Raw genomic sequence first — 25,386 nt, forward strand, 5'->3', positions numbered from 1 at the left:
CATGCAGCCAACTTTTACCCACAAGTGCACCCCCATATTCAGTGCAGGACAACGTGAGAGGCCGCTGGAAGGAACTCCCCTTGCAGCCCTGTAGGGCAGGGCTGAGGAGCATTGATGGGTGGGAAGAAGGAAGGCAGATTGCAGGATTACAGACACAGATCTGCACTTTGGGGGCCCAGCGCAATGTTAAGCTGCACCCATGATCAGACAGCTCTGCTCACCTTCCCTGCCACTCTTGGAGACACCCCCGAGTTGCTGCCCAGATTTGGAGTCTCTCTTCCTATAGACATGCCCTCTGAAGTGACAACTGCTCCCATCACTGCAACGCAGCAGCTCTGGGGTGGTAATTGGCACTGGGTAACAGATGTACAGCAATGCTACAGTTGAGGTGAATGAAGCTGGGCACCAGAGTTAATGCTCCTACTTTTCCAGAAAGGGCCAGAGGATCTTTAATGTCCATAAGCCTTCAAGGCCTTGGTCTTGTGTCTCATCCAAGAATCACAGTGAAGGCCAGCACAGCATCTCCTAGCAGCATGCTCCGAGATTTCTCCTTAAGGCTTCACATTGGACCAAACTGTCCAGGATTCAGCTTCTGGGGGCCCATTAACATGACACCTGAGCCAGCTGATTCCTAAGAGCCAGCTGACTGCTGCCTTGTCAGTCCCTGTTGACCTGTGGGACAAATGGACCCAACTCTTGTCACTGTACTGTGCACTGCCTGATGGGGTGAGACACTTAGCACCTGAATGTGGTGGCTGCTCTAGGTCTTCTTCTGAACCTTTTCTCCAGTGGCCACAGTTCTGGCGGGGACTAGGCATGCTCCAAGGAGGCGGCAGGCCACGAGGCTGCTTATGTGACACCCTGGGGCACTTAGAAGGGTAGCTGGGTGGGGATACCGTTGCTGGCTGCTGTAGGCTCTCCTGTAGCGGAATCCAGCTGGCTCTTCAATCTCACCCCCCACCCCACCCAATCTGAGCAGAGTGCTACTCTCCAGAGCATGCCTCAACCACAGCAACCTCCGCTGGGGGAAGGCTGGGGGAGCGCTGGCACAGCTCCTACCCACTGTAACCGTCTGCGCTATCGCAGCTGTTGGCAGTTCATCAGATAAACACCAGCTTGTTTTCTGGGGGAGAATTAAACACGATCCAATCCAGCCCATGGGAGGAGGAGTGAAGACCCCTCTTTGCAACCAGATGCAACCGCGAACCCAATACCCTTTGAATTTTGGAGTGCTTTGGATTGGAGGCCCTCTGTAGCTGTGGTTTTAGATTGGATCCAAAACCAAAAGGGGCCTAATTTCCGGTTCTGCTTTGGTTGGGACAGGAGACTTGCGCCAGCAGGGTGTGAGATCTCAGCACCCTGGAATCAGAGTTTTAGGGGCCAGATCCCTGGCTGGTGCAAATGGCCATCGCTGCATTGGAGTCAATGGGGCCAAATCCCCAGCTGGTATACAAACCAGCATCACTCCATTGGAATTAAAAGGACCAGATCCCCGGCTGATGGGATGCTGCATCAGAGTCAGTGGCAATTTATAGCAGCTGAGGTCTAGCCCTGGCACCCGTTTGGCCTCAAAGCTTAACCGAGATCCAAGCCAACCCTACCCAGCACCAAGCTTGAGTGGCAGAATCGTCATCTCCCATCAGTGAAGCAAGAACCCTCCCCAACCAGTTCCTCCCCATGCTGAGTGAATGCAGCTGCAATGAGAGCACCCCACAGGAGAGGAATATGCTGCTAGGGTGGGGGAGGGAACTGTCCCTGCCAAGGGGAGCATGATATGAGGAGCTCGATCCCTCTATGGGTGGATGGACTAGATGGGCCCTAGGAGGGCTTGTCTATGATCACCCTGCACATTTCCAGCCAGTGGGAGGGGAGGTTACAGAGTCTGATAGCATAGCTGGTTTAAAGGCAGGCTGGAGAGTTTTGCGGCCGTTGCCATGTGAACGGAGATGATGGGGTTTATCAGATCTTGTGCTGGGGACACACGCTGATTACCGGTATGGGCTCAGGAAGGAATCTCCCACCACCACGCATCTGCAGCACTGTGGAATTGACCAGGTGCATTAAGGAGGAAGGAGGCAGGAGGCGTGGGGGGGGTGAGATGGTTCCGCTTTCTATGAAGCTGTGGTTCTCCAGTTCTTTCAGTCTCCGGAGACCCAGCTCCCCACTTCCAATTCCCCATATCAGCCACCACCTGGATCTCCAAAGAACTGCCAGGAAGGGCTGTCACCACTGATGATCCAAAGGAGAGGCTGCTCTGATGCCTTATGTAGTGGCCTCTGCCACAGTAGATGGGCCAATGCTCTGATCTGGTGTGGCAAAGCCCTGTCTTCTCAGAACCTGAACTCAGAATCAATCTAGCTGTGAATTCCCCTAGAACTGGAGAATTAAAGATGGATCACAGCTTCTCATCCTCCCCTCAGCTAGTGTAGGATTCTTCTCCTGGATGGTCTGGTGCTTTGCTTAGCAGCCTGAGATGTCCCTGGAGCTGCCCAAGAGAGAAGAGCTCTCTGACGCACAAAGGTCAGGTGTGAGGAGACTCCCTCATTTCACTCAGCCCATTTGCAAAAGACTTCTCATATGGGACAGTCCATGTGAACTGGCACCTTTGGTTTATGCCCAGAGGCTAACAGTTATCCCTCTCCAGCTATCAGTTCCCTACGCTGGGGTCTATGGCTTCCATCAGATTTCTCCTCTGAAATGAGTCAGGTGCACATGGAATTTGTTACATTTCTAGTGTAACACAGTGCTTCAACACACTCTGCATTTAACAGCAACACTCTGCCTATCTCCCACTCGAACAGCCCAACATGTTTTACAAACATTAAGTAACTTAGCATTACAATGCTCCTGTTGTGTAGAGAACTGTTATCCTCATTTGCAGCTGCAGAAACTGAGGCAGAGAGAGGTGTTGAGATTTGCCTGAGGTCACACAGTCAGTGGCAAAACCAGGAATAGAACCCAAGAGTCTGACCTCCCAGGCCCCTGCTAACTCACTAGTTCCCACTCCCCATGCAGAGCCAGGAACAGCACCCAGGAGTCCTGAGTCCCAGTCCCATGCTCTCACCAGAAGACCAGCCCTTCCTTCTCACAAAGAACCCGTTTGGGATGAACCAGAAGAGCTCATGAAGCAGACAAACCTCTAGGTTCTTTTTTTATGCCCATCCACGGTAGGCAGCTCTGCTTTCTAGGCACTATTGTTCTCCCTGTAACCACACAGCCCTGCATTCACTCCTGGAGAGCTTTCACCTGGGGCTCTTTCCGAAGAGCTACTGAGCATTGTTTTAAGCACAATGTTTGTTTGCTCTGTCCATTTGGTGAGAGCTCTGTATTTTTTGATGGAGTAAAATACCAGAGAGACTTCAGTTGCACACAGAAGGGGGGGATTCAAAGCTCTCCCCCTACCCAAGAAAAAACAACCTACTGCTTGGCCGTTTTTCCCACTTGCAAGGACACCTGTGAGATTCATAAGAAGCCCTCCCTGATCAAAAAGCTTCTGTCAAAGACAGGCAACAGGTGGCAAAGAGATTGGGCTCTCAGCAATGCACAGATGGTAACCTTTACACGGGAGTGTGTGTGTGAGTGAGACCATCACAGCCACCAAGCGCCCATCTCACACACACTTAGCTTTTGCTTTGCTTTTGCTTTCATCTCTGTAACCTCCACTTAGTGGTTCAGCCCTGACTTCGCGGCAGCTCTAATGCCCACAGCTGTCAACAGTACACGTCCCAAATTACTGTAGCAGCAATTAGAAAGCTCATTTGAGATCAGGGCCTAATTGCTGCACAGAAACAGAACGAGAAACAGTCCATGCCCCAAAGAGCTCAGAGTCTGAACAGAGAAAGGAAGGGAGCATTGTTATCCATCTTTTACAGGTGGAGAACTGGGGCCCAGAGACATGCAGGGATTTGTCCAAGCTCACACAGCGAGTCAGTGGCAAAGCTGAGAATGGAATCTAGATCTGAGTCCCAGCCAGGGCCTTAACCACAAGGTCGTCCTGCGTCATTCCTCTCTAGTTATTTTCACAGTACGGATATTAACTGTGTTATAGCAAGCTCGGTCCCCAAGAGGGGGCTCCCTGCTGAAGGGCACACTCCAGCTGTTTGTTAGGGTAAGCTTTTAATTTCGGCTCTGGTCTGGATTCAGCGTAACACCAAAGCAACCTTTGCTACATCACTCATCTCCAGGGCCACTGCTGGAATCCACAAGCTCACCTCCACTGCTTCTTGCAAGAAGGGGAGTTTGACTATAGACAACAGTGACCAAAGTGGAACCAGCAGAGGCACCAACAATGATTTAAAAAAAAATAAAAATCAATTGATTTTTCAAAACATACCTTTGATTTTTTTAAATTTAAAGTACATATTTTTCCTTTTAAAAAATGAACATATTTAAAATTAAAAATTGAAGTTATGGCAATATATGTTAAGGCCTAAACAGACAGTAATCTATTAAAACAGTTTAAATTAAATAAAACATTTAATATTAAGCAATACAAGTCTGCTGCTAAAGTTTTAAAGAAAGTCAAACCACTGAACTGGTGGAAGACACTGGGCTCAGCACCTGCAACGAGAGTTTGTTGAAGTGCTAAATAAGTTTTTGACAGCAGTAGCTTCTTCTACAGGTGCAAAGAGAATATTTTCTTGATTTCAGTTTATTCAACTAGTTCAGTTCAAGGACTAGTTTACTGAAAGTTAAGAAACCAATTGGGAGTTGAAAAAGGAGGAAAACTTGTTTACCTTTTTCAAACTATGAATAAAAACTAAATGTTAGAGGATGAGATCTACTAGTTTTAAAATCTCGACGAGACAAGGTGGGTGAGGTAACATCTTTTATTAGACCAACTACTGTTGGTGAGAGACAAGCTTTACATACACTACATATTAAAATCTTGAAGGACATGTTTACCAGAAGCAGTTAGTTCAACTCATTATCAGATAATACCTTCTTTGTTCAATATATCAGTTAGTTTTAAATGCAAAATGTGTTTTGATTAACTTGTTTTTCTTACGTATACAGCACATTTAAGGTAGTTTTATTTAACTAATTTTTTTTTAAAAATGCTTCTTTTTGCACATTTTTAATTAAATTCCAATTTCTATCTAAATAGAGCTTGATACAATTCACAAATAAAAAATCAATCATGTAGAAGATAAATGCATCATTTACCATTTTATAACATTATAAAAAAGTAAACATTAAGACTCTGAATAAATGAATATTAAGCTCTATAACTGTGTAAATAAATGTGTATAAATATAGTGTATCCTGCTGGTGAGCAAAAAGAAGTTCCAAGTTTAATATAAAGCTTATAGTTTGGTGCAAATCAACATGTTTTAATGGTTACCAACCCATGAGAATCTACATCTCTTTAGAACAATAACTAAAAAGTGTAAACACAAAACAAGATCAAAATAAATTATTTAAATCACTTTGATTTAAATCAATCCACCATAAACCCTGTCCAGAGACCAAAGATGGTCTTGTGGTTAAAGTGCTGAATTAGAACTCAGAAGATGTACATTCAATTCCTAGCTCTACCAAAGGCTTCCAGGGCATAGCTCTGTGCCTCAGTTTCCCCAGGTATAAAATGGGGCTATTAATCCTTCCTTTGCATCATTTGAGTGTAAGTTCCAGGGCAGGGATTGTCTGTGCAGCACCTGGCACTACAGGGCCCCAATTTTAGTTGGCGTCTCTGGGTGCTACTCTAATATAAATATTACATTATTTTGCTCCAGCTAAATGGCAGCTCCCTGAACATCTGGGATGCAGGATCCCAAAATGGCATCATGTGACTAAATCGTACCCAGCTATATGTGCAGCTGCACTAGCATGGGCAGGCCCAGCTGCTATTTGCCCAAGGGAAAGCTGCGCTGGTGCACATCAGGACATACAGCTGCTTTGACCATCTATCCAGAGGTTCCAGTAAGCAGGGCAAATCCCCAGGCCTGCATTTTTAGTGCCACCTGGCACCCTGTGTCATAGTCCCACCCTATGCCCCCTCAGCAGTGCCACCCTAGCCTGCTGCCTTACCTGTTGGTCCTGCAGCTGCCGGATGGTGCTCTGGGCCTTCTGCAGGTTCTCCGTGGCTGAGCTGCACTGCTGCTTCACCACTGCCAACTCTCGCTTGATGATGTAATTCTCTTCGGCCTCCTGTGCGCGGGTGACTTGGCCCTGGAGGGGAGAGGGGGAAGAGGAGAGGGAAAGAGAATGTCAAAGGAAACACCTTCAACATGCTCCACATGCATCTGCATGGGAATTCTCTCTCTGGGCCTCATGCAGTGGCTGGGATCACAGCCCGGTGGGATCAGATTTACCAGAAAGAAGTGAATTCCCCAAGGGGCCGCCTATGCCTCAGACAGCTCTGTCAGCAGCTGCCCAACCTTCCGCTGACAATGCTTCAGTGACAGTTACCCCTTCTGTCTATAAGGTTACCACTTGCCACAGTGTCTTTCAGCTAAAGTATACAGAGATGGGAGTCAGGACTCCTGGGTTCCATTTCTAGCTCTGGGAGAAGAGTGTGATCGAGTGACATCAGAGGGATGAGACTCAGGACACCTGGATTAGAGTCTCAGATCTTGGAGGGGAGTGCGGTCTAGTGGTGAGAGTGGGGGACCTCTGGTGTTCTGCAACTGTGACCTTGGGATAAATGCTTGCCTGCTTTACAAGGAGGCATACAACATATTAACGCTCATCCCTTTTAGACCCGTTTTCGTGCACAGGCCAGACAAGGCTTTAGAATAGTGAGTAAATGGCATTATCCTTATTTTACAGCTGGGGAAACTGAGGCACAGAAAGGCAGCGGGGAAGTGACTGTTAGTCAGTGTAAAGCCCAGGATCAGAACATAGAGGGGACCTGACGCCTAGCACCCTGTCCCGTCCACTGGGTCACAATATCTCATTTACTCACTGATGTGTCTGGACAACCCCCCCCCCCCCTCAAAAAAAATCAGTTACTGATCAGACTGGCCTGTGAACATCCTGCTAGCAAGAGGATGAGTGCCACCAGGGAGCCAGGACTTCTGGGTTCTATTCCCAACACTGAGAGACAATGTCTCTACTGGTTAGAACAGGGAACTAGATCACTTAACTTATATTTATTGTACTGGGGGGGGGGGGCAGCACAGTTAGTGCTTAGAGCAGAGGGGAGGGATTGGGAATCAGAGGCTCCTGGCTCTCCCACTGACCCTCTGTCACCAGACTGGAGGATCCTCTAGGCCACAGATCCTAAGAACGCACATCAGGCATTGGTGACTTCCTGATGGGTGAGAAATCGAAAGGCCCTAGAATACTGTATTGGGCAGAGGGACTGGTGCAAAACTTGCACAAAAGGTCATTTACTTTGTGCATATGTGCACACTGCCTCACCCAATGCAGATCACAACGTCTGCATATGCATGTGCATGGGGCCATTTACTTTGCGTGGTCATTTCTGGGTGTGTACAGCACCTAGCACCCTATCAATGGAGGTCATTTACTCTGCATGTGGGTGGTTGCAGTGCCGAGCGTAACAAGGCACCAATGTGATTGGGCTTCAGGCGCCATGACCATCGAAATATTAAATTCTCATCATGATGGTGCTGAGAGCTGGCAGTGCCTGCGCCCCCAGTGGATGAGCTGTTTCCTCTCTCGAAGCCTCTGTTCTCAGCTCCACAGGGTTGCTTTAGCCCTGTCTCTCTGAGGGCAATCAGGTTCTCAAGTGTTCACCAGGGTACAGACACGGGGTCTCATCTACTTGGTGAAGAGAACCACTGCACTTTTCACCAAGAGTGGGCTCAGTGACAGTCTCTAGCCAAAATTTGCCCTCATCCCCCTAGCTACCTTTCTCCACCCCAGAGGTGGCTGTGTTTGCAGAGGAGCTGTATGCAGCTGGCATGAGAAATGCTTTGAAATATAAAGTATTAGTACTAATGACATGATAGCTACATTACACCTTATCATACCTGCTCAACAAACGATGCCAGCCTTCATGCCTCACGTCTCCTCCCACTCCTATCTCTGTATGCAGCAGACCCTCCAGCCTGGTTCACCTACCCTCTGCCCCTTCTCCTGGTTCAAACCTCTCCTCACATGTGACATGGGTGAGTGGGACATGCAGGAAGGGGTTAAACCTCTTCTCTGAGCACGATGGAGGAAGTTGGCCTTGAAAGCCTGCCAAGGTAAGGAGCTGTGAGCTGTGGCTTGCTAAGCTGATAGGAAGAGGCACTGATAGCTGGGCCTCTGTGACGTTATTGACATGAACTGGGACGGTATAGATCATTGTTGCAACCAAAGTCCTGTAGTGGCACCAAATCTTGTATAAAGGGGGTCAAATAAGGTGTCTAAGACAAGGTTATGGTATGCTGGTTATCTGTATATATGTATCATTTTTATAGTTGAAGTTATGAATATTGGCTCTATGCTGTCTGTATTTCAAACTTCTGCTATGCCTTTGGGTGACACCCCAGAGAAGTTGGTGTCAGCTCTGCCTAGCCTGCTTGATGGCCCATTAAGGACCATCAACTACACAACTGACCCACTGAGAGAAGGCAGATAGGCCTTGTGACCCAGCAATGTATGCAGGGACTTGCCCATGTGACTCCAGACTCCATTTTGCTGTAATTTTCCACAGTAGGAACAAAGAGGTGTCCTTACACCTGGGAAAAGCCTATAAAAGGCTGATGCCTCATCTCCATCTTGTCTTCAATCCTGCTTCTTACCTCTGGAGGGACTTTGCTACAAACTGAAGCTCTGAACAAAGGACTGAATGACCCATCCCAACTGTGGATGCACTCCAGTGACTTGATTTTGAACCTGCAGTTTATTCTATCACTGCTATAAGCCTGAACCAAGAACTTTGCCATTACTGTATGTAATTGATTCCGTGTCACCAATTCTAGCTCTCATCTCTATCTTTTTCCTTTTATGAATAAACCTTTAGATTTTAGATTCTAAAGGACTGGCAACAGCGTGATTTGTGGGTAAGATCTGATTTGTATATTGACCTGGGTCTGCGGCTTGGTCCTTTGGGATTGAGAGAACTTTTTTTCTTTTACTGGGGTATTGGTTTTAATAACCATTAGTTCCCATAACAAGTGGCACTGGTGAGTGTCTAAGGAAATTACATGTGTGACTTGTGGTTAGCCAGGAGGGTGAGACCGAAGTCCTCTTTGTCTGTCTGGTTTGGTTTGCTGTAGAGGTGGAAAACCCCCAGCCTTGGGCTGTAACTGCCCTGCTTTAAGCAGTTTGTCCTGAATTGGCACTCTCAGTTGGGTCCCGCAAGAACCAGCATCGTTACAGCCTCCCAGGTGAGGGAAGCCATAGTGGTCTCCTCCAGCAGAGGAGACTCCAGAGCAAGCCCTGGATTAGGCAGAGGACTTGGCACTGAGGAATGCACTGGGGCTAAGGGCTGTAATTCAGGAGACATTCTGGTTGGGTTTGTTTAGTTTCATTGAGACACACTGCCCAGGAAAACTGCCTTGGGACTTTTATCTTCCTCTAGCCAAGAGCCACACTTTTCATGATCTGACTTAAAGAGTCCATGACCCTCCCTTCTCTCCCCACGAGGATGGCCCAGTGGTCTCACGACAGATTCCTCACTGCTGTGCTACCCCTGACGAGGGAGAGTTCTTAGCTAAGAAGAGCTAATGGGGCTGACTCTGCTGAACACGGAGCTGGCAGCATGAAGCGAGCACAATCAGTGGTGTAAAGGGGCACTGGAGTAAATGAGAATGTGGCCCTAGTTGAGGCTGGCTGTACACAACCAAAATTGAGTGGGATCACTACAGCAAGCCCCTTTCTCCCCCACCCGCTCCCAAGCTTGGGAGGAGTTCTCCGTAAATACCCACAAAGCCACTGTCCTCCTTCAAACACTCCTTTGCCACAATTTTACAAAACCCTTGAAACGGAGGAGACTGCTGGTGTGCTGAGCCCACTGCCTATCAGGCTGTCCAGTACTGTCTCACTGTTTCCTTGTACTGCTTTGTTGGCTGGTATTCATCTGCTGTCTCTTGTCTTAGATCTGAAGTTCTCAAACTCCGGGCTGTTCCCATTTAGGGGAGCACGGAGGAATGTTCATAGGGACAAGGTGGGCCAGGCCAGCCTCCACAGGGGGAAAGAAGGGAGCACCACCCAGCCCTGCTTCCAGCACCATGCCTGCCCCTGACACGGCTCCACCCCAGCCCAACTCCTGGCCACAATTCTGGCCTCAGACCCACTCCAAGCTGTAGCCCCAGCCTCATCCCCCTTACTCTGCCTGCTTCCCCCTCCCCCAGAGCTGCAGCACCGCTCCTGGCCCTGGAGGGGTTGTGGGGGGGGGGATTAGACAGGGGAAAGGAGGGGCCTGACTCAAAAGTTTGGGGCCCACTGTCTTAGATGGGGAGCTCTTTGGGACAGGGACCATCATTCTGTTGGGTGTTTGTACAGCAATTAGCACAGTGAGGGTCTGAGCCATGACTGGGGCTCCAAGGTGTTACAATAATACAAATAAATCAATGTAGCTGCACCAGCACAACCAGTAATGGTATGCAGCACTGGTGCTAACACAGGTGTTAATTACCAGATTAAGGTGCACTGCATCTCAACAGAGGTGTGCAGTGGTTTAATTACAGCAGTTTAGTTACACAAGGGTGAATTTCTAGTTATTCCTGCCTTGTCCTTGACTTTGCTTTCTCGCTTCAGTTTACATTTTCTATAGCACTAAGTGATTGGTTGGCACTTAACGAATAGCATGATGAACTCAAAGCCCTCAACCCCTGCTCCCAGAAGAGGAATGCACACCAGTGTGAACACCGGCCTCAGTGTCCTCAGCCAGTTTAACTAAAACCACTTCAGTTAAATCAGTGCAAACTCATTATGGAGCCACTCATAAAAGGTAACTCAAACCCAATTTGTCAATATAGGTTAAAACAGGAAGAAACTGACTTAAGCTAAGTTGTTATAAACCTGGTTTACATACATTTAAGTGCCTGCACAGGGGTTTGCACTGGTTTAAGCATCACCCCTTGAGTAAAGTCAGCGTGGAGACTAAGCTGTAGTATTTCAGCTTTGTGGCTTTGGCTTTTGAAACATACTTAATGCACATAAGTGGCTGTGCTAACCCCACTGCTACTTTTAATGCTAGCGTGTTCTAGAGGCTCTCACTCATGGCCTCCATAGAAGCAGCAAAGCTGGGAGCTGCAATACAATCAGGAAGTTGGCCTCAGAAGCCTCATGCTGTTAGCCGGTGGCTTCCATTGCCCCACCTTAGTCCATTTTGCACTGAAGACCCTGGCCCAATGCTTAGATGGCAGTGCAGACCCTCCTAGTGACTGCAGGTGGGGATCGCAGTGTGAGGTGGGCATTTCCAACCCTAAATTTGTTTTGACTGAAGTGAGGCACAGCTGGGGTCCATCCCATCTTCTGGTTCTAGGAGTCAGGGGCAATGGGTATCAAAGTTAGAGTTTTCCCCCACCCTCGTGGCACAGCATTGTGGGTCTCTTCATCACACTGCTCCAATGACCGCTATTAACTAGAGTGGACTAGGCCAGAGAGTAAAACAAGGCTCACTGCTCCTTCATGTAGGAGGCAGGGGAGAAGGGTGATAATACCATGCAACGGCTGCTTAGAGAGTTGGGAGCTGTATACTGCATACACAAGAGTTGACCCACCTTGCATAAAAACAGACATGCTGGGTCAGACCAAAGGTCCATCTAGCCCAGTATCCTGTCTTCTGACAGTGGCCAATGCCAGATGCCCCACAGGGAACGAACAGAACAGGTGATCATGAAGTGAGCCATCCCATTGCCCATTTCCAATTTCTGGCAAACAGAGGCTAGTGACACCATCCCTGGACATCTTGGCTAATAGCCATCAATGGACCTGTCCTCCATGAACTTACTTAGTTCTTTTCTGGACCTTGTGATAGTCTTGGCCTTCACAGCATCCTCTGGCAAGGAGTTCCAAAGGCTGACTGTGTATTGTGTGAAGAAATACTTCCTTGTGTTTGCTTTAAATCTGGTGCTTATTCATTTCATTTGGTAACCCCTCGTTCTTGTGTTATGAAACATAAACAACACTTCCTTATTTATTTTCTCCACACCAGTCATGAATTTATAGACCTCTATCATATCCTCCCTTAGTTATCTCAAAGTCCCAGTGTGATTAACTGATACTGTTCCATACCCCTAATTGTTTTTGTTGCCCTTTTCTGTACCTTTTCCAATTCTAATATATCTTGTTTGGAGATGGGACAACCACATCTGCACACAGTATTCAAGATGGGGGCATACCATGGATTTATACAGAGGTAATTTGAGACAGAACCACCTGCCTCTGCTGGGCACTTTAGATCTTCCCGTGCTAGTGGCATAGTTACAGTGGTAAGTCCTGCAGGAACCACAGTTATAGCAGGGACCCGCTTTGCTCAGGTTTGCTACAATAGATCACAGGATGCACTCCCCACTCTCACCCTTGTGCCCCAGTGGTTAAAGGGATCCTAATGTGCTTTACAGCAGCTGGACATTTCTAGAATCCTCTAGCCAGGTATAGCAGATAGTGCTGTCTATATACTGCCCTCCCACACCTCACGCTGGCTCCTGCCTGATGTGGAGGGGCCAGCTTTGTGGCTGTCAGAATGACCTTTTCTGCCCTATTCAATGCTTGGCTGAAGACTGCCAACATGCATAACTTACAGTGTGGTGTCAGTTAAGCAGCAAGAATGGTCTTGCGGCTGAAGACTCAGGAGGTCTGAGTGCCAGTTCCCACCCTAGCTCCACACTTGCTGTGGAACCTGGGCAAGTCACTTCAAGTTTCCCAGTTGCAAAACAAGGATAGGATTGCCTGCCTTATCTAGTCAGGCTGAAATAATTTTGGTAGCAGGGCTACTCTCTGAATGTTTGCCTGAAGATCAAGGGCCAGATCCTCAGCTAGTATAAACTGAAAGTGCTCTAGTGAAGTCAATGAAACTATGCCAATTTACACCCACTGGGGATCTGGCCCTTTTATTTGAATAGAGCTTTGCTGATTTATAGCAACTGAGGCTCTGGCCCCAAAAATTCTTTCAAGTATGTGTTTCAGAGAACTTTGGTGGGAGAAGGGACTTCTTAAGTTTTGTGATAAAGGACAGATTCACTTGTAACCCTTTGAATCTGGCGTGGGAGTGCTGCTCTAACCCTGTATAAAAAGAAGTGGAGCAAATGCAAATCACACACAGAGTGGGTGCAGCTGTTTTGTTTCGAGACTGAAAGGTAAAACCAAATAAAGAGAGAGATGAAAATAAAGCTTTTACAGTACCTGGATCAGTCTATCTGCCAAGGCAGCGCTCTCCTAGTGGAGATCCAGACAGGGAAGGAAAGATGAAGAAAGAAAGAAAGAAAAAACGAAAAAAAAGACACGACAATAACAAGGTCATTGCAGAAGCGCTTCAACCACAGCTAGAAGCACACAGTATAGCAAGACTTAGCAGCAGGAGGAGGAGAACCCAGCAGAGCCCAGTGAGATAAGTGCACCCAAGAAGCGAAGTCTTCCAGATCAGCTAGGGTGGGGGGGTAGGGGGGGTGTCCACACTTTTTCACTTGACTACCTTTTGTTGTAAACAGTGGCAGCCTGCCAGAAGCCACCCCAAGTCTGTACGGGAATTTGTCCAACAAGTGTCTCCCTCGATAGGAGGCTAATTGCTTGTTGTGTTCACTAGCAATAAACCTGCCATTGACTAGCAATAAACTTGCCATTGATTAGCTGGGTCTGAACCCTTCAGTTCCAGAGGGATAGAGAGCTGCTATGACAGACTTTAGGGCCATATGCTGCCTGCAGACCTTGAAGATGTTCTCAGTGATGCCCTACAAGATCATAGTAATTAGCAATGGAAAAATCCATGAGAGCCAGAGTCCTTACCACCTGGAAAGATAATACTAAATACTTGATCTTGGCAAGTGCTGTCAGAGAGAGGACCTAGCCTCTAGCGCCTGATTTTACAGAGGTGCTGAAAGCAAACATTTATCTGTGGAGGTGGATGGGAGCTGCAGGTGCTCAGCACCTCTGAAGCTCAGGACTACAGTGCAGGACAGCAGCGCAGATAGGCTAGTAGATGACCCTTGGTCATGCATGGGGCCAGGAAGCCGTAGGGTAATCAGGGATTCTCTCTGGTTCTGTAGATTTTCCTTTTAAGCTTTATTTAAATCCATTTTGTAAGTTTTTTACACAAGAACTAAGTAGTCTGAAGTATTTTACAGTGTGAGGCTGAGGTACAAAACTCAATGGCAGGGCAATCAAATCAATTGCAGGCCAGGTAAATAAGTTTTAAAAGCCACACTAAAGTACGGTCAATGCCACATGGGAAAAGAAATCAGGCACTCTGCTCAGTTCCAGAGATGCTCTTTTACAAGTGACCTCAGCATGTCTTCAGGACTTGGGCGCTATACATTTTATTCTGCAGCTGAAGATTAAAAAAAAACAAAAAAAAAAAACCAAAAAACCAAACAACAATCTAAGCATCAGTTCAGTAAGCTGGCAAGTAAGATTTAATGTGCTTTAGCATCTCATCCAGCTTGCAAAATGTTTGAACACAAAAGCATCACTTCAATAGTTACCCTGAGAGTATGTCTAGTCCCTGCCCTTTGACCCAGCTCCAAAGCCTTCCTTTAGGAGCCATCACTATTGTCGACAGTGCATTAGACTGACATGCTAGGCAGGGGTGTGAGCTTATGATGCGGCCTACATGGCCTGGCCTAATGGTTGCCTTTCCTGGGCATGCTGATAGTGAGCTGGGACAGGCGGCTGTGCAAGGCCTCGTTCTTGGAAGCCAAGCTAGTCTGGAAGTGGAGGAGGTGGATTCGCACACGGCCCGGCACGCCTCTCACCTTCTCCAGGGTCTCAATCCGCTGTTTCAAGAGGCGGTTCTCAGTCCGGAGCCTCTGCAGAGGAAGAAGCGAGACATCAACAGGAGCTTCCTGTGTGCAAGCCTGGCCTTATTAAACAGGTTGGGTCTGCCCTCTACTGGGAAGTAACTGAAAATCACAGCAAGTGATGGACCAGAGACCTAAAGAGACAACTTCTGGGGTGCAGAAAACCCTTTGCCAGTGCTTTGGGGTAAGTTCCAAATTCAGCCATAAGAATAAAGCAGGAGTAATCTCTTACATTTACATAGTGCCTTTCATTCCCTAGGAACCCAGACAGTATACATAGGGATCACCTCATTCATCTCTGAAGTGCAGCTGTCTCTGGTGTGGAACATGGCAGCTGTTTAACAGCATGCAGTACCACGGCACAAAAAATGAAGGGGACATCCGACTGAAGTTGCTGGGGGAATTTCAGTACCCAAGCGCAGTTAGTTACACAAATGTGAAAGGCCAGATGGGAAAGGGGGGCATCTGTGTTATGCATATAAGAAGCACGTGGGATCTTTTTCAGAGGAAAAGGTCTATAAAGCAGTAATCTCTGTCCCTCCAGGGCTAACTTTGGATAATGGTGCTGGAGCACCAATAAGAAGCATTAGAGGCAGTGATCTGAGGAGCTCTCAGAGTTAAACTAAGGTGGCTCCCATAACCTTTCCCTCTGTGTGCTGCTGTGATACAGACAATGCCAGAGCAAGAAGGGCATGGAGCAAAGAAAGGACTTACTTTGATCTCAATCTGCTCCTCCATCTCTTTGTTTTTGATTGCAGCATACTCCTTCTCCAGCCTGAGACAGACATGAAAGCCAGGTTGGATCAAATGTGCTTCAGACCCACACACCCCCGCCCCCAAGCAGAGCGCTCAGGGTCACGTGGGTACACCTGCAAAGGACAGGAGCTAACAATCTAGGCTAACATCACAACTCCCCTGCAGTGCCTTGTGCTGAGGCCCATGTGGCAACAGGTCACATGTATTGAAGCTTCTGGTCATGATGGGGCAAATTCGTGACCCTGGATTGGAGGTTTTACATATGTGCTGATTTTTTACAAACAGACACACTGCCTCACCCAAGGATTATACTTTTAAGTCCCCTAGCTGCATGGTGGAGGTCTTACACACTCGTAATCAACTTAAAGACCTACCACTGACACACTCCGGTTCTCAGCTCCTACTGCTTGCTGCTCAGTTGGAGCCACAATCCCAAAGAACATGGCATCCAGATCAGCTGATGAGCAGCACAATGGGCGGTCACAGGCCGAGGATCAAGATTTGTGGTGAGGAGTGAGCAGCAGCACAAGAGGAACAGAGAGCTTGTGTGCCTAGGAGTGTCCTCAATACCATTCCTTAAACTCACCTCTCCAAGCAATCCGCCCCTGCCCTCGAATGAACCCTTTGGCTAGGTTTCATGGTTCTGCTGTTGGATAACAATCTGTCTCTCATTACTGTGTGCTCCCAAAGAGATTCTCCTTTCTGTGCCATCTTTTGGGGAAGGGGACAGTTTTGCTCACTACACAGTACTGTCAGAGCTGGGAAGACCCAGCCTAACTGAAGGGCACTAGTCATTCAGGCAATTTACAATAAGGCAGAACAGCTACTGTAGGCTACCACGGGGCTAGGAAGTAACTAGCCCCTTAACTGAACTACAAGCAAAACTGGAATAGGCCAATTTTGCCTGATCTTTGTCTTTCCATCTTCTGCACCCTCCTTTGCACCAAGTGCCAGGATGACTGTCCTCACTTAAGAGATTCAAACTGCAGGTTTCTATTTTCCAGGAGAGGAAGGCAGGTGGTCATAGCATCCTCTGCTTGCATAATGGGAGATGGGTATAGCTCCTGCCCCAAACTTCCACTTCCTTGGATACACAAAATTCCCCCTCAACTCCTAACAAAGCCAGAGTCCCTGTCAAGGCCAAGCAGCTCTGCTGCCATCAGGCTGCCTTGTCTATAGTGCGGGAAAGCTTTCATGGCCTCCCACAAGCCCATCAGACCTGCTGTCAGAGAAGGCAGTAATTCCCTTGTTATTAGTGAGTCCTCCCGCACAGCACTCACTCATCTCTTCTCTATTTTCACTGCTGCTTGCTGTGTGGCTCTAATGAATATCTAGAAGAGCCCACAATGCACACTCCCTTTACATTCCCTGTCTTCCTGCTTAAGTCTAGTGCAGGATCCTCGAAATAGCACAGACCAGGGAGAGATTTTTCTGCCAGTTGCCTGTCTAGGATCTTTCACAGAGTGAGGGAGCAAACTTACCTCTTCATTTTCTTAGGGTTGTATTTGACCTGATATGCCTTCAGGATCAACTTGTCCGGGCAACTGTCGAACTGATGAGGAATCACTTTCTGGAAATACTGTGGAAAGGGAGCAGAGGGCAGGATGCATTTCTCCGAGTCCCTTTTGAGCACTCTAATAAATTCTACCCACTCTCCTCAAATCTCCTCCCATCCTCTTCATTCAGTACTTGCTTCCCCTCTCAAGCCAGAGCAGACAGCCCAGGAACTTGCCTTCCCTGTGCTACCTGGGCTCTAGTGGTTTCTGACCTTCTTGAGCAATCACTAGAAGTCTCTTACTAGTGATTAGTTCCTTGGGGTTTCAGACCTGAGTGTTTCAAGTGCACCTGTGGAACGTGGGACTCTTCCTGAGCAGCACTTGGGTATGTTCAGTATCTGGAAAGCCTCCAAAGTTCCAGCTTCAGCAGCCAGGGAAAAGCGTGGGGAGCACAGCTTCATGAGAAGAAGCTGGATGTCTGGAGTCAGTGGGGGGCGGGGGGGGGAAGAGATAAAAACAGGAGGGTATTTCTAGGAATTCTGGAGGGGATTATACCCCTTCCCCCATTTATGGCCCAGGTTCATGAACTGGCTCCCAGGGCAGCATGGACAATGCACCACTCTTGGCATTTTTATAGTTCTTATCTTAATATCAGAGGGGTGAGTTAGGGGAAACTGAGGCACAGGCAGATGACATGACTTGTAGGCACAGGAGCTTATCTAATACTGTCAGCTTCAAACACACAGAGGATGTTCATGTGGTTGGTCTTGGGACATCTCAAATTCAACAGAATAACTGAAAGTTATGCCTCATAGTGCCCAGGCTGCAGGGGGACTGAAAGGAAAATTACTCTGCAGTCTAAGCAGGCCTGAAAGCGCTTCTTCACCTTCTGTCTGGTGCATGACATGGACAGCACAGCGAGTTAGAGCTGTAACCGCTGTTGGGCCAGGCTCACAAAGCCCAATTGTATTTAACACAGTAATGCATTCTCTTGTGATGCAATTGTTTTATTCGCCTTTCCCACCAATTGCTTGGACTCAGCAGTGGGTCCCATGCAGCCAAGAGGTTGGCACTGCATCATCTGCAGTCTAAGCAGAACAAGAGTCACAGGGCTGTAAGATTAACCCTGTGCATGGCACTGCTGGGATAAATCTTACACATTGCAGGCAACTATTTCACCGTTTGGAGAGTCAGAATATCTACTGGGGATTCTTTCACATCTCACCTTTGAAATTGTGCATGAGGAAAAAGGAAACTGCCTGTAGAAGTTGCTTAAATTCACTTTTCATAAAGATCTGGACTCAGGTTCTGGGCTAGACTGGGACTAGAGGGTGGCAGGATGTAAGAGGCTGGTCAGACTCAGGTTCTGGGCTAGACTGGGACTAGAGGGTGGCAGGATGTAAGAGGCTGGTCAGACTTCTGGCACACTGAGTTTCAGAAGCATGGCAGGATGAGCCTCTTCAAGGCTGGAAGCCCACCAGTGTTACACAGAGCAGTGTCACACCACAAGAGCTTCAGCCCACTCTGCGCTGATGCATGGGCCAGTCACTAGGAAATGGGCTGACTTTGGGAGTTATACAGGGCATCTTCTATTTATACACTGGGCATGGCCAGCCAATCAGAGCTCAACAGGATTATGGGTAAGGCCCTACCAAATTCCTAGCCATGAAAAATGTGACAGACTGAAATCTGGCTCCCCTCATGCAATCTGGTCTTGTGTGCTTTTAACATGTACTATACAGATTTCACTGAGTAGAAATCGGGGGTCCTGACCCAAAAGGGCGTTGCAGGGGCACTGCAAGGTTATTTCAGGAGGGGGAGTGTCATGGTATTGCCCTTACTTCTGCACTGCTTTCAGAACTGGGCAGCTGGAGAGTGATGGCTGTTGGCCAAGCGCCCAGCTCTGAAGGCAGCCCCCCTGCCAACAGCAGCACAGAAATAAGGGTGGCAATACCATATCATGTCACCCTTACTTCCTGGCCAGCAGCCATCACTCTCCAGCTCAGAAGGCAGTGCTGCCACCAGCAGTAGTGCAGAAGTCAGGGTAGCAGTATCACAACCCCCCCTGTACTATAACCTTGCAATCCCCCTCCACAACTCCTTTGTGTGTCAGGACCATTACAATTACAACACCATGAAATTTCAGATTTGAATAGGTGAAATCATGAAATTTACGATTTCTAAAATCCTATGACCGTGAAATTGACCAAAATGGACCGTGAATTTGGTGGGGCTCTTTCTACCACAACTGCATGGCTGAAGTATAAATCCCTCCCTAGAGGGCAGTTTGAGTGCAATGCGGAGCTGCTCTGACCTGAGACATCCCCTCCATATCCAGCTGCATCAGCTCTGCCTGGTTGAACTGCAGGAGGGCCATCCCCACACGGAAGACGATCTCCAGCCCCTATGGCGAAGCACAGAGAAGTTTCAGCCCCTGACACAAGGCTCACGTGGCATTTGAGAGTGCAATAAAAATTAGGTGCCCAAGCTCTGAGATGCAGAGAGGACGACGACAGGGAAAGGCACCTGAGGCCTGATTCTCATTTACAACCGGGCCCAGATATCACTCTGGCAATAAAAAGAGCCTTAAAGTAAATGTAATTTATGCCCACACTAAGCTCCCTTTACCCTGCCAAAGCAATGATGATACAGGAACTTCACTGCCAGAGCCACATAGAGGGGCCTTTAGCATAACTGTGAATTAGGCCCTGAATTTCTAGTGGGTCACGCAAAAGCCTCACTGGGGGAAAATTGTGTCAGTTTCCTTAGGATCAGCTAGAAGTTAAAGCTTACATCTCAAATCTGCACATACTGTGTGGGGAACCCAAACTCTGACCAGCTCAATGGTCCCTAAAGGCAACTTGCCAGGCTCAGGGAGGGCAAACAACTAACTTGTGGAAAATGGGAATATGCAAATACCTCATCCTGAGTGCAGGTCTGCTCAGCTAGACCTAGGGTGACCAGATGTCCCGATTTTATAGAGAATCCCAAATTTGGGGTCTTTTTCTTATATAAACTCCTATTACCCCCCCACCCCGTCCCGATTTTTCACATTTGCTCTCTGGTCACCCTAGCAAGACTCCTCAGCTCAAGAAGCCTGACTAGGACTTATCTCCCCACAACTCCACGTGTTGCAGTTTGGCCACCGCTAGCATAGAAATGACTCCAATTTACACACACAACAGCTAGCCACACACATATGGCCCAAGGATACTTCAGCCAATAGGGGCCAGACTCAGTGAATTGCAGTATAGGGCTCCTGTCACTAAGCAATTCCCCTTGTTGGTCCATCAGGGCTAATCATTAGACGAGATTACACTGAAAATCAGCAGTCGCCCAAGAACAAAAGAGATTCAGTGGGAGTCTGGGGTGCTCAGTGTCACTGGAAAAAAGAAAATCAGGACACAGGTTTTTAAACACATCGAGCACTGTGTAGCAGGGAAACCCCTTTCTTATTTTACAAGGCAGCCTAAGCAAGATCTAATGACGTTCTTCTATTCAAGCAGAAAATGCAGCTGGTGTCTTTTTAAAATGATTTATCTTGTTCTTAATTAATCCCTCCCAGATGCTGGCATCGTTGCCTTTGAACACTGCACTGAGAAAAGCAATATCAGAATTCCCTGTGAGCCCATACTCATGCCCCCAGTCGTCCTGGAATAAAGCACTTTACCTCATACATGAAGATGTCAAACACTCGGGTGGCAACAGGCAAAGGGAAGGTCGTGAGGAAGAGGGTGAGAAACCAGGATGATGAGTACATGGAGGTGAGGAAACTCTGGGAGCGAAAGTGGATGTTCAGCTCAGGCAGCTGCTCCTAAATATGAGAAAGACATAGCAGATATTTTACTACCGCTGATAATCACAGCCAACTGGGTCCCACCATCCCCTCTGGGCTATGGGAGTCTCTTGGCCAGAGGAGGCTCTCAACTGTTAGAGCTAAGAATTCCATTGCAGGAACCAATTCCATTAACAGCCCCGGTCTTCTCTAACACTCCCAGGGGAATCTGGAAAGGAGCCAGACTTCTCCAGCCTGGATTCACAGACCATTATGTGCACAAAGAAACCACTGGCCAGTCCCCCATACTGAGGCCTGGTCTACACTACGCGTTCATACTGATTTAACGCTGCACCCGTCCACACAACGAGGCCCTTTATATCGATATAAAGGGCTCTTTAAACAGGTTTCTGTACTCCTCCCCGACGAGAGGAGTAGCGCTGAAATCAGTATTGCCATATCAAATTAGGGTTAGCATGGCCGCAAATCAACGGTATTGGCCTCCTGGCGGTATCTCACAGTGCACCACTGTGACCGCTCTGGACAGGGATCTGAACTCTGATGCACTGGCCAGGTAGACAGGAAAAGCCCCGCAAACTTTTGAATTTCATTTCCTGTTTGCCCAGCGTGGAGAGCTCACCAGCACAGGTGACCACGCAGAGCTCATCAGCACAGGTAACAATGCAGTCTCCTGAGAATCGAAAAAGAGCTCCAGCATGGACCGCACAGGAGGTATTGGATCTGATCGCTATATGGGGAGAGGATTCCGTGCTAACAGAACTCCGTTCCAAAAGACTAAATGAAAAAACATTTGAAAAAATTTCCAAGGCCATGATGAAGAAAGGCCACACCAGGGACTCAGTGCAGGGCAGACTGAAAGATAAGGAGCTCAGACAAGCCTACCAGAAAACCAAAGAAGCAAAAACGGAAGGTCCGAGGCAGGGCTGAAAACATGCCGCTTCTATGTTGAGCTGCATGCAATTCTAGGGGGGGAGTCTGCCACCACTACCCCACTTGTGTCCGTGGATTCCGAAGGTGGAGGTGGTAATCTCAGCCATGGCTGAGGATTCTGCGGATGGGGAAGATGAGGAGGAGGAAGGAGGACGACAGGCTTGCAGAGAGCACACAGCACTCCATTCTCCCCAACAGCCAGGAGTTTTTTCTCATCCAGATGGAATTACCCTCCCCGCCCTCCCAAGCCAGTAGCCCAGACAATGAAGCCATGGAAGCGACCTCTGGTGAGTGTACCTTTGTAAATATAAAACATGGTTTAAAAGTAAGCGTTTTTTAATGATTGATTTGCCCTGAGGACTTGGGGTGCATTCGTGGCCAGTACAGTTATTGAAAAAGTTTGTTAACATGTCTGGGGATGGAGTGGAAATCCTCTAGGGAGTTCTCCTGGAGGTACTCCAAAAGCCTTTGCAGAAGGTTTCTGGGCAAGGCAGCCTTATTCTGTCCACCATGGTAGGACACTTGACCACTCCATGCATGTAGCAAGTAGTCTGGTATCATTGCATGACAAAGCCTAGCTGCGTATGGTCCCGATGATTGCTGGCATTCAAGCAACATCCTTTCTTTATCTCGTTGTGTTATCCGCAGGAAAGTAATATCGTTCATGGTAACCTGGTTGAAATTCAGGAATTTAATTAAGGGCACAGAGATGGCCATTCCTACTGGGCTGTTTGCCTGTTGCTTAAAAGAAATCCTTCCTTGCAGGTAGCCAAGCGGGGGGAGGAGGGGGAATGGCGCTGAGCTTTTTAGTGTTTGGCTAGCAGGGATCTTCCCTGCTACCAGCCATGCGGCCCGGGGGGGGCGGGGAGAAGGAAGGAAGGGAGGTGATTAGCAGTGATCTTCCATGATACCAGCCACGCGGTGGGGGGAGGGCTAAAGCGATCATCCCAGAGAATTGGATGGGGGGGGGGTGGTTTCTGCTGCTGCACGTTAACAGGAAAGAAGCACTGAATGGGATTTGCTTGGTATTTGGGAAAGGAGGGCACTGTGTATACGAAGTCTGCAGAAGCCAAAAGACAATGGCTTACCATGGCCGCATGCAAGCTGAATTCTGATGCCTGGACCTGCGTCTGTGAGATCTCCAACACCAGAGCCGCAGGCACTCAATATTAAGATGGAAAATGCGACCTTGTAGTGAAATCACATGTGCTATGTAAGGTGAATAGTGTTGTTCACCGTGAAAGAGTATAAGCATTGTCCTGTAAAATGTATCTTTTAAAATACTTCTCTTCCTTTTTTCTCCCTCTCTCATGCAGCTGCAAATTTTTCAAGCCTTCCTACTCCATCCCGAAGGCTCTCTCAGATAAGGCGGCAGAAAAAAAAGACGCGAGACGAAATGTTCTCAGAAATCATGGAAGTGACCTGCAACGAAAGAGCTCATCTGAATGAGTGGAAGGACGTGATAGCAAATTATAGGAAAGATGCCAGTGAACGTGAGGACAGGAGGGACCAACGTGAGGATAGGAGGGACGAACGTGAGGAGAGGTGGTGGCAGGAAGATCAGTGGTGGCGGGATGCAACACTGGGGCTGCTGCGTGATCAAACTGACATCCTCTGACGTCTGGTGGAGCTTCAGGAAGAGCAGCAGAGTCACAGAGTGCCGCTGCAGCCCCTGTGTAACCACCTTCACCCCTCACCATTTTCCATATCTTCCTCACCCAGATGTGTAAGAACGCATGAGGGAAAGCTTCGTGCACCCGCCCACTCCACCCCCGTGGACAGCCCAACCAAAAGGCTGTCATTACTTTGAAATCTTTTTAGTGGCCTTTTCCTTCCCTCCTGTCCTCCTCCCAAACCACACCCAAGCTACCTTGTCAGTTCTCTCCCTCTTTTTATAATGACTTTTAATAAAGAAAACATGATTTTTAAACGATGACTTTATTTCCTTAAGCAAGCTGTAATCGAAGGGGGAGGGTGGGTTGCTTACAAGGAATGAGTCAATCAAGGGTGGGGGGTTCATCAAGGGGAAACAAACACAGCAGTCACACCGTACCCTGGCCCGTGATGAAACTCTTTTTCAAAGCTTCTCTAATGCGCACCGCTTCGTGGTGTGCTCTTCTAATTGCCCTGGTGTCTGGCTGCGTGTAATCAGCGGCCAGCTGATTTGCCTCAGCCTCCCACCCTGCCATAAAAGGTCTCTCCCTTACTCTCACAGAGATTGTGGAGCACACGGCAAGCAGCAATAACAGTGGGGACATTGGTTTGGCTGAGGTCTGAGCGAGTCAGTAACGTTTGCCAGCGAGCCTTTAAACGGCCAAATGCACATTCTACCACCATCCTGCACTTGCTCAGCCTGTAGCTGAACAGCTCCTGACTTCTGTCCAGGCTGCCTGTGTATGGCTTCATGAGCCATGGCATCAAGGGGTAGGCTGGGTCCCCCAGGATAACAACAGGCATTTCAACATCCCCATCTGTTATTTTCTGGTCTGGGAAGTAATTCCCTTGCTGCAGCCATTTAAACAGAGTAGTGTTCCTGAAGACGCGAGCATCATGAACCCTTCCTGGCCATCCCACGTGGATGTTGGTGAAACGTCCCTTGTGATCCACCAGTGCTTGCAGCACCATGGAAAAGTACTCCTTGCAATTTACGTACTGGGTGCCCTGGTGCTAAGATAGGGATATGGGTTCCATCTATCGCCCCACCACAGTTAGGGAATCCCATTGCAGCAAAGCCATCCACTATAACCTGCACATTTCCCAGAATCACAACCTTTTGTAGCAGCAGCTTAATGATTGCTTTGGCTACTTGCATCACAGCAGCCCCCACAGTAGATATTCCCACTCCAAATTGATTCCCGACTGACCGGTAGCTGTCAGGTGTTGCAAGCTTCCAGAGGGATATTGCGACTCGCTTCTCAACTGTGAGGGCTGCTCTCATCTTGGTATTCTGGCGTTTCAGGGCAGGGGAAAGCAAGTCACAAAGTTACATGAAAGTGCCCTTACGCATGCGAAAGTTTCGCAGCCACTGCGAATCGTCCCAAACCTGCAAAACTATGCGGTCCCATCAGTCTGTGCTTGTTTCCCGGGACCAAAATCGGCATTCAATGGCTAGAACCTTCCCCATTACCAGCAGGATCTCAAAGCACAGGGGCTCGCGGTTTGAGAGAATTCTGTGTCCATGTCCTCATCACTCTCGTCACCGCTCTGCCATAGCTGCCTCCTCCTCGCCTGGCTTTGCAGGTCCTGGTTCAGCACAGACTGCACGAGATGTTTACAACGTCCACGATTCCGGTCTTGATCTGAGCAAGGTCCATGCTTGCTGTGCTATGGCATTTGCACAGTTCACCCAGGAAAAAAGGCGCGAAATGGTTGTCTGCTGCTTTCATGGAGGGAGGGGTGAGGCTGTACCCAGAACCACCCACGACAATGTTTTTTGCCCCATCAGGCACTGGGATGTCAACCCAGAATTCCAAGGGGCAGGGGAGACTGTGGGAACTATGGGATAGCTACCCACAGTGCAACGCTCCGGAAATCGATGCTAGCCTCGGTA

General features: G+C 48.3%; 1 protein-coding gene across 10 annotated transcripts in view; it reads right to left on the bottom strand.

Annotated features, from left to right (window-relative positions):
• The window catches only part of EVI5L (ecotropic viral integration site 5 like), a 99,825-nt gene that overhangs the window by 43,744 nt on the left and 30,695 nt on the right, over positions 1-25,386 (bottom strand). For 8 of the 10 annotated variants that reach the window (XM_050925824.1, XM_050925823.1, XM_050925816.1 and 5 more), the window contains 7 exons: positions 20,781-20,924; positions 19,425-19,514; positions 17,096-17,193; positions 15,573-15,633; positions 14,814-14,867; positions 13,249-13,281; positions 6,031-6,171 (listed from right to left, as the gene is read on the bottom strand). In XM_050925824.1, the coding sequence (XP_050781781.1) occupies positions 6,031-6,171; positions 13,249-13,281; positions 14,814-14,867; positions 15,573-15,633; positions 17,096-17,193; positions 19,425-19,514; positions 20,781-20,924 (621 nt within the window). The remainder of the gene's footprint in view (positions 1-6,030; positions 6,172-13,248; positions 13,282-14,813; positions 14,868-15,572; positions 15,634-17,095; positions 17,194-19,424; positions 19,515-20,780; positions 20,925-25,386) is intronic. The other 2 variants (XM_050925819.1, XM_050925817.1) reach the window with 1 other exon arrangement.

This window comes from Gopherus flavomarginatus, chromosome 16 (assembly GCF_025201925.1).
Source record: "Gopherus flavomarginatus isolate rGopFla2 chromosome 16, rGopFla2.mat.asm, whole genome shotgun sequence".
NCBI classification, from domain to species: Eukaryota; Metazoa; Chordata; order Testudines; family Testudinidae; genus Gopherus; species Gopherus flavomarginatus.